Source organism: Liolophura sinensis, chromosome 6 (genome assembly GCF_032854445.1).
Source record: "Liolophura sinensis isolate JHLJ2023 chromosome 6, CUHK_Ljap_v2, whole genome shotgun sequence".
In the NCBI taxonomy this organism is placed as follows: Eukaryota; Metazoa; Mollusca; class Polyplacophora; order Chitonida; family Chitonidae; genus Liolophura; species Liolophura sinensis.
This window is the reverse complement of record NC_088300.1, coordinates 3,646,429-3,661,207: the sequence shown is the minus strand read 5'-3', so window position 1 is coordinate 3,661,207 and position 14,779 is coordinate 3,646,429. Positions and strand designations below refer to the sequence as shown.

The 14,779-nt window shown below is 40.3% G+C and overlaps 1 protein-coding gene across 10 annotated transcripts in view; it reads right to left on the bottom strand.

The window, feature by feature from the left end:
- Positions 1–749: 749 nt before the first annotated feature.
- The window catches only part of LOC135466840 (SPARC-related modular calcium-binding protein 1-like), a 51,228-nt gene continuing 37,198 nt past the window's right edge, over positions 750–14,779 (bottom strand). For 9 of the 10 annotated variants that reach the window (XM_064744567.1, XM_064744570.1, XM_064744571.1 and 6 more), the window contains 6 exons: positions 14,677–14,775; positions 10,156–10,389; positions 9,434–9,524; positions 5,293–5,377; positions 4,495–4,660; positions 750–3,887 (listed from right to left, as the gene is read on the bottom strand). In XM_064744567.1, coding sequence (XP_064600637.1) covers positions 3,811–3,887; positions 4,495–4,660; positions 5,293–5,377; positions 9,434–9,524; positions 10,156–10,389; positions 14,677–14,775 — 752 coding nt within the window. In that variant the 3' untranslated portion in view covers positions 750–3,810. The remainder of the gene's footprint in view (positions 3,888–4,494; positions 4,661–5,292; positions 5,378–9,433; positions 9,525–10,155; positions 10,390–14,676; positions 14,776–14,779) is intronic. The other variant, XM_064744569.1, reaches the window with a different exon arrangement.

The following is a 14,779-nucleotide window of genomic DNA, read 5'->3' as shown; positions in this document are numbered from 1 at the left end:
GGGTTAAACGAAGTTAGGCACAGTGAGGGAAATCCTGGGCGTTCTGTCCATATTTACTTACAAGAGAATCATACTCATTGTAAAACTTAAGAAACTTATATTGAGGGGTTTTGACGGAATAACCTTGACACACTGTTTTTTGCAGTAATGACTTGGGATGTCGATTGAATTCGTCACATAACAAACAGGATGTAACAAATGCTGCAAAGGGAGATCTGCACACGCCATAAGCAGGACCCTTCGGTATGTTGCTGTCCAAGTAAGGATAATTTACACTGTGAAAATTGAAACTATCCCTCGTGTCGTGGAGTCGATCTGCGAGGGGAAACCGTTTTGGTCTTTGTACAAATATAGGCACAGGTAAGATTTAGCATCTAGAGAGTCTGTGGTGAACCACAGCGATTAATATTCAGTATCTTTAATTAGATACACAGTTTATCAATAACAATACGACATTTGATGAAGAAAATGATATGCGGAGAAATTTTGGTCGTGATTTAATTAGTTCAACCTAGTAAATGACTAACAAGGCTAGATGCAAATTTAGCAATGTACCCCAACCTGATTCATGCGCGTCACGGAAAACACCTGTACGCTAACATTCTGTTTTTGGTGACCAATGTAGATGTATTCCTTATCCGCAAATACTAGACGTCTGAGCTAAAGTGCAAGACATGCTTGTACAGAGTGGACAACTACATGTACTTAATATCACCCAGGTCTCTTTCACGTATAAATCACTTCCACTTCACAACATGGGTTGTCTTAGATTGACAGTTTTATTCACCATTTGTATATACATTTTTGTCGCCCAATATTTCTCAAAATCACCTGAAGTAGCGATGGCCTCTTCCAGTGGTCGCCAGGTAATTGCACGCCAATCGATATTTAAGTAGATTAGTTTGACTTTGACTCATTTTATTCAGTACATCCTAGTTTTTGCAATCCTGCTTATGACCTTTCCTGACAGCTCTCGACTATTTGATCTCCGCACTGTCCACCTGCTCGTCTTAGCGGTAACTATTTACGTGACTCAATACATCAACCTAGTTGTACACAAACAGGATACTGAAGGTACAGTTTGAGCTTGAATACTTAAGTAACACAGATTGGAAGTTTCTATCCTATCAACAAACTCTAAACTTGAACAATATATAACAATAAGGCTTACATTCCATTAATAGCACAGAATTATGTACACAATTAAACCATTATTTCCAGTGGCAACTCACAATCGTCTGAATGCGTAGAATCATATACAAAAAATAACAACAACAAAAAAAACATCTGAGAAACGCATATCTGTCAAGGCTAAAAAAATTGAAATATTATTAAAATGACAGAAAATTAACGGTTAGTTTGTGTAGTTATGAGTTATACAGCCAACCAGAAAGGACGCTTCTGCACATGCATGCAAAGGATCATCTTTCGGAGAATATTATTTATTATCCACCGCTAACCACAACAAAACAACTGATGATAACAAAATGTATGAACTTGGCGTTGTAAATTTTGTGCTTTTTCTCGCCGCTATATATGAAATGTCAGTCACACTGTCAGCTTGACTGCATTAATACACCAAAACCAGCCTCCAACAAACTTATGCATTGGAACATATTGTTAATCAAAAGCTCTGCTGATTGCCCCGATCCAGAATCGCTCCAAAAGGCAAGCAGTCGAGGGACGACAAGAACACCCCCATTTCCACTCAATACCATTTCCTGCCAAATCAACCTCTTTGCTGATAATCATGCTAGGCGAAGTTTTAGCAGCACAACTGACCAACTGAAACGAAAGGAAATGAAAACGTATTTGTTTCGTTGCTTCACTATGAAAGGGTTAATGATGCAATGGCTTCACTTCCGGCACAAAAGTACGTACCCTAGCTGCAAGCTACACTACAGATTATACCATTGGTCACTATAGGGCGTCAGACTAGCTCTACTCCATGATGATTACGAACCCTGCTCTCTAAACAGATATAATAAAAAAGCAGAAATACTTTTTAGAAACCTTTTGGGCTATTTTGTCTTTGCTGATCGTTTTGGCAAGGTTTTATATTGGCAAGTAAGCGTTAAGTTAGCGATCTGAAATTATATACATGAACAAGACATCTGACTGTGAGATTTTGGCAAACCTTACAGTCCGTGTCATTGGAGAAACCTTGAATGATAATCAGCAAAGAGTTTTCTCTTCTAGCAATGGGAGTGTCATGCAAATCAAGCCGAGTTCATTCACGAATCGAATTAACTTTCTCTCCTTCTGAATAAACACATGAACGCGTACTAGATAAGATTTAAACAGTGATCGTAAAAACAGGAAGCATTATGCAAAGCTAAGTAAGGTTGCAGGAATGGTTACATGTTTTTTCATGGCAAGGAGACAAAATGCAGCAAACATACGTAACAACCAGTTAAAGGCAAACCGAAGAAAACCATGCAGAAGTCACTCAGTCTTTCCTATTAGTAATCCTAGCTTAGCTAGACATCAGTCTGAAACTCCAACTGGTTAAGTATCCATTAACTACTTAACATGTCTGACTAGATTAATATCACAGCTTTCAGGAGAGAAAAATAAACAAGTGTTCAGATGATCTCATGCCAGCTAGATACATTGTATAAATCAAGTTGCAATTACTTGAGTCTTGCTGTACAGAGTCGGATAACCACAGAGTACCATGCCATAGGCCTATACTACTACACATGCGTTCAAGAACGAGGACACCCAAGTATCATCTGATGCCCTCCATAAGGCCACAGCAAAGAAAAACTATTATCTTCCAATGTCTAGTAAAAGATCGACGAACGCTGAGATATTACGAAATGATCATGACCCCATGTTAGAATTTGTATGATCAATATTGCTACAGTATTTGGGAATATACTACTGGTATGTGATACTCTGAAGGACTCTATCAAGACAAATACTAAGGGAGAGGCTCAGAATTCCAAATTGAGTCCCTCTACTATAATGGGTGTCAACGGCGCCTTAAAAGTGCCCAGCAGAGTTTTAAAAATCCCTGATCCTATCCCTCACCATGCTTGGAATTTAAAGCACCTATAAATGATAAATGACAAAAACAGAAACGTGAAGGTAAATAATTTGAGGGAGACTATTCGTTTTATTACTGAAAAAAAATCCATTTGAAGCAGTAGAAAAGTAGCCGAATCCGGTGAGTCAAAACAAAAAAGCCGACTTCCCCCGTTCGTTAAGGTGTAGTTGTATGTGTCTCTCTGTGTTCAAATAAATGGATCTAACCGTTTGGACGACTTATCAAATCAAAGTTTATAAAATGGGTATTAATAATTTTATCGCTACCTCACAGGCTACTTGGGTTTGTATGTACATATTCACATTAAACCATGTAATTATTTACACACAAACATACAGACATATATATGTACATATAGATGGATATATAGATAGACAGACATCTTTCTGCTTGGCCTTTTTTGAGTGTTGTATACAACATTTGTTTGAAGCGATATGATCGTACTCTATCCCTAATAGATAAAGTCACTGGTGCAAAAGGATAAACACATCAACATACAGAGCCTACCAATAGACGTCTTTTTCGCGGTCACCATGCGTAATATTAAGACCATAACTTATACAAAAATTTACAAAAAAAATCCTTGATTTCTTCCTAATATTCACAGAATAAACTTTTCCTTCATATACATAGTAAGCCGTCACACCCATAGCTCTCCATCCAAACCAGTTCATTTCGCCTTCCAGACAGTGGTGATATTTTTGCTCATTGTGGCCGTTCAAGGGAGGCTACTCTACGGATAAAGTAGGCAGACAGCGCTAGCTCTCCCTGAGGTACTTACTGAAGGGGTTCGGGCCTTTCCGCTTCGGATTTGGTGGTAAACTATACATATTACCTTTAAGAGAAAAAGAAAGATATGCCAGTTAGAAGCGTTAAATGACAAAAAGAAATGGTTTAAGTCCTAATGAATCGTGGGCGAACAGTTCATCAAATTTCAGTCTCCTACCAATTTGCACAGGACAGCCAAAAACAACCGTTACATTTTCCAGCAGGTCATTATCACCACCCACAAGTGTCAACATGTCGGATAAAACAATATCTGAGTGGCAATAAACTGATAGATAAAACTAAGCAATTAGTATATTTATATATTTTACATAATTTGATCGTAAGGGCCACAGACTCCAGAATGATTTATCTAGGTTATTTTAAAAACGCGCTCCGTCGAGACCAAGTGGGCTAAGAGATATTCAATGGCATCAGATTGGTTGAAGCCAATGGGTAATTCCATCTGCGTCAGTTTATGAAGAGTAATGTAGTTACAGATGAGATAGACAGGTAGCTATGCTGCCAAGGCTTCAGGCCAAGCCGGGGCGTCTGACTCAGGCCCTGGAACCCCTAGAGCGCCCCGCCCGAACGCCCATGGGGTTCCCCTCTGCCCTCGACCTGGGTAGGCTTGGGAGCGACATAGGGGCGCTGACATATTAACTGGGAAGACTTACGGTTAACACCAGTGCAGTCTATCCATTCGTCTACTGAGATACGTTTATTCTTATCAGCATCGCAGTACCGTAAAAAGTTTCTTGCGCACTTTCTCATAGACTTTTTCTTTCCAACTGTTTTTCGCATATTCTTCTTGAAATCTTTCCATTCTTTTCGCTCCAGCATCTGGTAATAATAAATATCATATTAGGGAAACCGCAGCATCGAGAAATCACTTAGTAAAAAGACCAGTATTCCACTTACATGATATGTGCACCCAATACATGGCAAGGGGCTATCTCAAGAAGTTACACTCCTAAAAACATATACACAACAATTACAGCTCATTAAATGGCAGCGGGTAACTTTAGTCATTAAAAAAGCACTTTCCAACAAAACTAGAGAGCCATTAAACCTTGTATTCAGGAGTAGTTGTGCCACTTGGAAGAGAAAGGCTTCTCCGAAAAGGAGTAGGACTACGATTTCTCATAGAAGAAAGTCAGCTTTGTTGACACCAAATCTATTCATGTTCCGGCCATTTAGTAACGTACCCTTGCTAACAGCGTACATATGTGCTTTTATTGCAGTACTCAGTAGCTGATCTACTACATCACTTCCTTGTAATACAGTGTAATGGGGTATATTAGAGGATAAGGTGACCGGGATAAGATGTGATAAAAAAAAACGGAATCTTTCTTAAAACTGAAACCAATGAACCTACCCACACACCTTGTTGTTTTCGTTTAACACATTTGCGATGTTACTGCTATTAAAGTGGTCTCCGTGTACACGGTCATGGATACTATTAAACTACCCACCTCGTTGCCGTTTTTGTCCATTGACGTGAGCTTCCACCTTACAACTTTCTCATAGAACGCCTTGTCACGGACTCCTGTTGATGACCTGAAGAAGATTCGAGTTATAAAGATGGACAGCTTTTCTCAATGAAACTAGGAGGAGGGGAAAATGCTGAATTACAGCTGGAATTTCTAATCTACAGTTAGCGAGTAGAAGACGTCCTTATCTGTGGTAGGATCGGAAAGCTGACGGGAAACAACTCAACGAGAACAGGAAACATGATCAAGATAACAAGGCCCTACAAACCCTGGCCTCAGATCTCCTTTATATAAAAAAACTCGGTTATGAATGAAATGACTGACATGAAAATGTGCGACTTCAAGAGCTGGGCATGAACTTTAAGGGCTTGAAGAGTAATCTCAGCTAAACTTTGAAACTGTTCTGTTCAGCACTTGTATATGTTATATGTAACAGCTGGAAATGTTTTATGCAACAGATGTAAGTGCTATATCTGACAGATGTAAGTGCTACATCTAACAGTTGTCAGTGTTATATGTAAAGGGGAAAACCTACGACCATCCGCAGGTTTCTGACAGGCCTTCCCACTTACTTTCGGAGTAACTGCTATATGTAACAATTGTATGTGTCATATCTAACAGTCGTAAGTGTTATCCGTAACAACTTCAAATGTTATGTGTAACAGTTATAAGTGTTAACAGTAACAGTTGTAAGTGCTATATATAACAGTTGTAAGCATAAGTGTTAAATGCAGCACTCTGTCTTAACAATGAACCTGTTTACAGCTTCAGATCTATTCTTATAGATGTGCATAATTCTCAAGGCAATAGGAGCCAAAGGAAATATCCAAAATATAGAGAGGATCAGGCGAATGTATGGGTAAGGCTACGCGCACGTCGTCACAAGGGAGTTCACATCCCGTTCATCTCCAAAGAATAGTAGTGACATACAGATCATACTGAAAAGTTATTCAAAACACGCTACGCTTACAAATGTTGATAGGAATATCATCAAAGTATTATTAAATATGATAAATATAAAGCCCACTATCCACGCCCCAAGTACGAATAAACCTGCATGAAAGAGACAACTATAAGTGATTAGGTTTTGATATATTCTTTAGATAAAATGGTGTTCTGATAATGAATCAAGAGGGAACGCCACTCCCCTCCCCTTCCAAACACGAATACAACCTAAGAATCAAAGAAGTGATTATTTCCCCACCGCCTTTTCTTTCTACAGTGTTCAGAAAGCTCTGAATATCCATTTAATCTGTGATAACAAACAAGATGCACTGTAAGTTTCATGGAAACAGGGGGTGTAGTTTGGAAAGAGACGCATGAACAAAATCGCGTCTACAGACACGCTGATCCCAGTAAACCACCCTCCACCACCCAACCACCCTCCACCCCCCACCCCCCCAACCACCCTCCACCCCCAACCACCCACCATCCCAACTTCATTGAGAGGGGTATAAAAATGGTTTCGTTCTAAGTTACCAAAATTTGTTGCCTTGACGTGAAAGAGCGACGTTAAAAACACGACATGGTTCGGCTTTTGTTTGCTTGCTGCTTTTGCCGAACTCAAGATTATATCATTTCAATCAGATTCTCTCGGGAACAAAAATGGGCCAGGGGGTATGCATTTGGCGTTAAGGAAGGGGAAGCGCCGTTACAAGTAACACCTTCTGGTACCTGAGGGTGTTTCCGCAATCTGTCACAAATGCATCAAGAGCCAACAGAATGGTATCCAGAAATAATTTCATTTTATATTCCAAGAAGTTTTGGAATGTGCGATATTATTACGACGGGTATGTTTTTGGTCGAGTTCTTTAGTGGTCTTCTTCAACTTGATTTCAGTTTGTTTCTTTTCAGCTTTGATCTCTTTCATCCTGCTGAGAAAGCACATGCCCTGACTTAGACTCAAGAGAGGGCACGTCAGAGCGCTGAAGTTCGGGTGTAATTGCTACATGCTTCTTTCTCCCGTTTTCTAATTTCAGCATGATGTATTACAAGCTAACATACTCTATATTAATATTGTTGTCAAACTGGGTTTCCTCCAGACACCATAACTAAAGCAAGAGGTTTGTTGACGGCTAAATGAGTTTTAAGGCTCTTTAGCACTATAGACTAAGCAATGCACAAGACGTGTCATCCCCAAGTGAGAAAAAAGCCGGAGTCTGAAGGAGTGTTCCAACAGCCGGGTTTGATGGAAATGGAGTTGTCTTGAAATATAGCTGGATGGCTCCACGTGGAAAACGTCACATTGCGTTAATTCGTCAAAAGCACATTTGTTTATGGCCGAAGAGACGACGGATACAGTTTGTACGACGTAACGCTATAGCATTTATAATCTCGGCGTAATATATCTTTATTAGTATATGTAATGTGTGCGGCGCGGGCTTGCAGACGGGGCGTGTGCGTCTGAGACGTAACCAGTATCTTATGGCAAGTCGTAAATCATCCCTTGGGGGCAGGACAAATTGGGTATATACTGCGGTGGGGCCCTCTCCAGTCAACACAACCCAGCACGAGAAAAATAACAGTCTATTATATGTTGTCACATCTGTACCTGTATCAAAGTCCACTAAATCGAAGGAAGCAGAAGCGTATGACTTATCTTGAGTGACAAATATGAATTTGAATGTGATATTTGCGTGATACATGCCAAAATCATCCAACGTTGTTTTCATAAAATGTATGCGTCAACGTAAGGAAATTAAGCGTCACTTATTATCCTTTTCAGTAATAATTCTGATATAAGCCACAGTTTATGACAAATCCACTGATTGGGTTTGGATGGTTAACATTCATGTTCAGCAGCCCAGAGAACATGCTCCAACCATACACCACCTTTAAAGGATGAAGTCAAACATTTGTATTTACATTATAAAACGACAACCAATGGTTTTAAGCCCGATTCCAACAAATTCCCGTTCAACACTTGGAAGGTCTATTCTATAAGACTTCCAACCGTTACTGTACGGAATTATTTTATGAATTACAGTTCGAACAGACTTCTTTTGGAATTGACCCCGTGTCTTTGTTTGCATAAGGTTAGGTAGGTGAAACTCCGACAAAACGTTGAGAATCCATGGCCTTATGCATCTAGATCGCATGCGTGATTTGACGTTTCTAGTTCTGCAGAAACTGTGCGATCAGTGCTAGCTCCGAAACTGTACGCAGCGAAAACAGCTGCTCCGTTGTCTTAAAATAATTTTGATTTCATACCGCCTCATTATGTGGTAATAATAAAAACCGTAACATGGCCGTTAACACAAATATAACCGAGGCATTAACTCGGACAGCATCCGAACATCCCAAATCGGTTGATAAGGTTATCTCGGCTGTCTTTCGCCAACTTAGGATCGTATTTTTTCATAATAGCTGATTATACTATTATCCATTCATTATTAAAACAAAAATGAAGTTTCTCTTTTTGCGGGCGATGCCGAGTGACCAGAATCGAAACGAACGCTCTGTGAAGTTAGGCTTGCGGTCACTGTGCCAGGTACATTTGTTTTTAATTGTGACGTTATGGTCTTTATTATTCATGAATAATTGGTTGACACGAAGTCAGAATTCCGCTAAGATTCAAGCAAACATGATTTGTTGCGTACAGCTTTGACATGTTGAGGACTGCACACACGAAAAGATCGAGGTTCAGGTTGGTAAAAGGAAGAGTAGGCCTACAGATATGTATTTCCGAAAGCTATAAGCTTTAAATTACTTTCATTTTAATTTTTGAAAGTTTATAAGGTATGAGAATTTTTTGAAGAATGAAACAGGTCTGAGATCTAGGTCAGTGTGTAATGTAGTCGGGAAAGTCAAGGTAGAAATCCACCGTAAAGGTGACTGGCTATACATGTATACAAACGTAATATTGGTGACTGAGTCAGACTGTGGAACGACCCATTTGTGTTGAATCCACCTTACATATTCGTACAGTAATGTTAATTACAATACCAGAAATACATACCAAAGAGGCTTGGGTGAACAAAATTTGTTGATTCAGCGTATACAATCTTTCTTATTTTACATAAAATAGACCTACACCCTGGCGTAAAAATATACATTAAATATCCTTTCAGCTGTGACCAAGCCAAAATGCATGACATGCAGTCCAGGCGTATTGGTAACTTACCCAGCAGGGGCACCACTGGATCTGTCCATCTCTTCTGTCAAGTGATCCACTAAGTCCTTCACAAACCGTCTCTTCTGACTGTGGGGACATCCTACAGCAAAATAAGACGTTTATTCATTTATTATTCAGTTCATTTTACTGGTTTATGGCAGCAATGACAAAGTACTTAAGATGGTGCCAGAGAGTTTCTTGAATTAAGCTGTGAAGATTTTACATGCATACTTTTTATCACTCAGAAACTATCATGATGAATTTCTTGTGGGTTAGTTTCACCTACCTCCAAGCGCCCAAGTGTGGTGACATACACAGCACAAATAGTGAAGTCAGTGGTAACAAAGCAGTAACCACTATGCGATACACAGTACAAATGGTGAAGTGAGTGGTAACAAAGCAGTAACCACTATGCGATACACAGTACAAATGGTGAAGTGAGTGGTAACAAAGCAGTAACCCCTATGTGATACACAATACAAATGGTGAAGTGAGTGGTAACAAAGCAGTAAACACTTTGCGATACCTGAATACTGATTCTTCATACATAACTATCCTTATACCATCTTGGTTGGGCCGGAATTAGTTGAGTAATATAGAAAATGTCTGGATGAAACACGGCTTTTTACTTTTTGAATCAGGCAATTAGGTCTAGTATGCAAAAATGCCATAAGAATTGTTATAGTTTGTGTACATGTACATTGTCCAAGCTTCTAACCAACAAATCGTACCTTTCATCCGCCGCTCCTCGACCATGTCACAGTTGGGTTTCACCTTGTAGGTTGAGGTGCCAGGTTTCGGTTTGCCAGTTTTCTCGTCAACACACCAACAGTACTCCGTGGACGTGTGACACTGGGCCTTGGTGTAGATTCCGTCCTTAGAACAGCTCGGAATGAAGATTTTCCCCTCTGGGTCCTCTCGGTCCATTTTAATGGCGATTTCTCTCTCCTCAAGACAACTCCTGACTGTGAAGCATAAGTACATACAATACTTACAACGGATTATATTCCTTCCCGTTAGTCAACATAATACAGTTAGTTCTTTACTTTTTAGGGCTTTCAAGACCAACGGAAAGAACGGCCTAATGGTGAGGGTGTTCGTCTCAGAAGTCGAGAGACCCGGAATCAAACTCGGGTCAGGTCATACCAAAGACTTTAAAATGGTATTTGTTGCGGCTTCGCTTGGCGCCTAGCGCTGAGAGGTCAGAGCAAGGAATCAGGACTAGTTGGCCCGGTGTCAGTATAATGTGACAGGGTGGGGAGTCATGTCTGGTGTCTTCAGCATGATACTTCAGTGGCAGCAGCACTTTGGCGATATGGACTCGCACTGCCTCAAGAACACACAGTGTACATACACACACGTAATGACTCCTCGTCGTCATATGACTGAAAAATTGTATGACGTTAAACCCCACGCATACATACATACCAACCCACTGAGCGCGTTAGTATGGCGTTACCATCATCAGGGTCAAATCAGTGGAATACTATTACCTGTGAAACAGTTTGCTTTGTCACCACGTGACTGTAATACTGTCCAAGTGGCGAAAGGAGTTGCCCGCTTTATTTTTGTCATAAGTCATCTGTGTCAGTCTTTTATAATTTCGCCTAAACCGGGGCTAGGGGATGTATAAGCACGCATGCTTATTACAATCACATGATGTTTTTACGGACAGTTGCAATCGAAGCCCGACGGAGATACCTGTATTTGTATTCGACTTGCAAATTACCCCTGGACTACGAGTTTGGAAATTAGAAGTCATGTCTGGAATATGTTCCTGTACCATTGAAACTGACGACTGCTTCCCTCTCACATGTTACCAGCCTCCTCCTCTATTTATGTGTTATTTCCTACATATTTCTTTGGGAACCGGTCTTGTAAATTGTTCTTGGAAGTTTTTCTACTCGATTAATGTTTAACACCATACCCGAACAATTTTTTTTTCAAGTGTGACGGACAGATATCCCTGCCATACTGGTTGAAGGTATTTAGTTTAACAAACTTAAGACTGCACAACGTTCACATGAGCGATGTTGACTGTCTTCTTAGTCCCTATGAGCAGTGAGAGGCGAAGGAATCTACAAATACCATGGCCGGCATGTATCCTGGCAATTAGTGTAAAGACAAGTGTTCTGTACAGCCCATCATTCTGCTCCGAGGCCTAGCCAATTTACATTGGTTAATGTGATTGTATATATATATTGCTTGTGACGACAACACAGCATTTTGAGTATTTCTAGACCAGTGACGTTTAATAAATTGCAACCAACACTAATGGATTTCTTTGACATAATTCTGCTTAAGCCTTGGTACTTTTCTTAAACATTTACATGAACAGTTAGACTAAAACCCTAACTCTGTAACTCGCCGTACATATATTTAGGTGCATACGCCCTTCTCTCAGGTAAAATAGGACGATTATCACGTTCAGATATGAACAAGTTGGGTATTGCCATAAGCAATTCTCAAGTAACCTATTACACTTTGGCCGCTGTCGTCCGACAAAGCACGCCGAAGCTATTTGGCAATGAGGCTTCTGTAAGCGTTAGTGAGGTAAGATCATTCGACCTACCATGTCAGTTGATGATCCATGATCTATGACCGCGACCATTATAAATGGGCGGATGAATAGATAATATAGTAAAGATTCTGTTAAAGGCACGGATCCACTCGTTTGACAGACATAGCCAGGGATGTGTGAAGAGGGATTTTTCATACTCTTACGTACTTGTCAGAAGAAGGCCATTTCCGCTAGGCACTTAAGTGAAGAAGCTTCCGCGTGTTAGCTTTCTGCGTCTGTAATGTTTAGGTAGGTCTCTGTGTAGGGCACACCGACCTCTGATGATTTTCGGTTTCAGTGATCGGGTCCATACGATAGGAATAAGTCGGGGTCATCTATATATCTCTTCTTGCAACGCCAGTATGCTGGTTACATGATGGGAATCTCCATGATAGCTTCTTACGCTGCCTAAACCGCGACTCAGTTATATTTACTTTGAGCTAAATCTGGTTTGTATTTAATGATTTGAAATGTGATTTGTATTTCATGCCAGAAATATTAACATATTCTTCCTAGCATCAAAGAAAGCAGTGTTCTTCTCTCTTATGTGTAACCTGCCTTAGTGCACGACTTAGTGTACTGGTCGTACAGCTAGGATAAACAGACGTGGATTCAATCTGCACCAGTATGAAAGGTGACCAGTGGTCACACATTTAACCAGTTAAATCCGGCCTCTTGTCAATATGCCTCAGTGAGGACTTTATTCCAAACTATTCATGTAAACGCTTATAAAATAGTGTAGACGCTCCCTAGCACCATGACGTCAACAGAATTAGGTAAAACAAAAATGCAGTGACATTAATTGCAATATATTAGACGTTACAAGTCTACAATTACTCAAAACGGTGTGCTGCTGTCACAATTAATTTGCAGTCACTTGTACACAACGTAATTTGATTTGCTCCAGGCACCCACTACAGGCACCCACAAAACTGGTTGTCATCGTTTAAATAAAACATTCAGCGTGGCGTTAGGCAAAAATTAACTAATTACCCAAGTAAATAATTCTTTATACGCTAACGACTATAGTCTATTTCTTTTAGCCAGTCGCCTGTATTTAGCTCTCTGTAAAATCACTACCAAATTGCCTTTAGTCAGTGACGCGTAACAGCCCAATCTCGACACACTGACATGTTGAACTTCCATATTATTAACAAAGAATTGCACTTAGAATTTTTTAATTCATAATGTTAAACTCCATAAGCTTAGTGTCGACACTGAGTAACCATTGCCTCGGGTAACGTCATGATTATCCAAAAGCAAGTTGCATGCTGGACAATGGGCGTGGTTTGTTTTACAATGGCTGCAGCAACAATGCTGTTAGAACAAACTCTACGCAGTAACAGAGCCTACACTAATGTCTCAGCGAACAGACTACATCACATTAATTTCCTAACATCCATCTCTAAATCCATAACACCATGATGTCATATACTACAAGACATACAATAAAATTCACTGAATAAAGCTATAAGCTATTTAGTTTACACTAAAACGTGTAAACAATTTCAAATATGACATTGTCAGTAACAGGGTTTACAGTTAAGTGGATGACATTTTAGATAACAAGTGTCACCATAGGTTAGAACACGTTGAACCCCGCCCGATATTCAGCATGCCACCGATTTTTGAATAATTATGACGTGAACCGAGACCGTCGAAACTGAGCTTATGGGGTTTAACATTGTGAATTACAAAAAGTGTGAGAGCTTGTGTTGACTGAAGGCAATTTTAGTAGAGAGTATGACTGATTTTACACAGAACTAAATATAGGCGACTTGCTAAAAGAAATAGACTATCGTACAGAAATGCCGGACATTCCCTCTAGATTCAGGTGATGTATAGGCCATCGGGCAGTGTACGATCACGATGCAGTATGCAACAGAATTGCTCATCGCATAGCACAACGAGAGGGTTTCTGCTTGCATCTGCATATATTCAGCATATATTGTAGATTGCTTAAAAACAGATGTCATAAATTTAACTTTAGTTCTTGTTGACATTACATTACGTACTGCTGAATCTAAAGGCAAAGTTTAAATGTGTGTGGAAAATTCTACAATTTTACCTGTGCGATAAACATTCGGATTACGCCAGAACCCGGGTGTAACCATGTAACACTGGACTGGCGAACAATCGATTCATCTTATCCACAAATGTCACCAAGTTTCAGGTAACTACAGGCCGACAACTGGGTACTACATGACACGAGACTGTCAAGACGTTTGGGGTGGACAGGGGCTAATGGTGAGCGTGATTCACCCGCGGGTGATGCCCAGCAAGCGCGGAGATGATGGGGCGGAAACCCGCGCAGTTCCCCAAACAAACAGTGCCACCGGACGGGATATGTCCTACGATAGGCCACAACAATTAGCCAGGGTTTTACAGCCACGCCGAGATGACGTTTGAAGAAACCTTGGTATCCCCAGGCGTTTTGGTCACCATTTCAGTTTCTGTTCACCAAACCTATCACCAGCGTGGCTTAACTGTCTGATCTAGATCAGATGCCTAGCCTCCATACTCATTTCATTTGTTTTATCCCTCTACATTAAAGATTAGGCTGGTCTATCTGTCATTGCATTATAGCAATAAGGAAGAGCGGCCTTTGTAAATGATAAAAGCAAAGAAGCTGGTTTTGAGCTCAGTGTGCGGTAGAGGGTCGCTTATATAATCATCTAGAACGTTCACTTACGTTCCTCTGTATTGTCAGTCTTGGAGGGTTCTGGGGTGATGAGGGTACGGCTGGGGTTTAGCTGGCGATTCCCCAGTGAGGGACCCACCTGAAGTACCCCTGC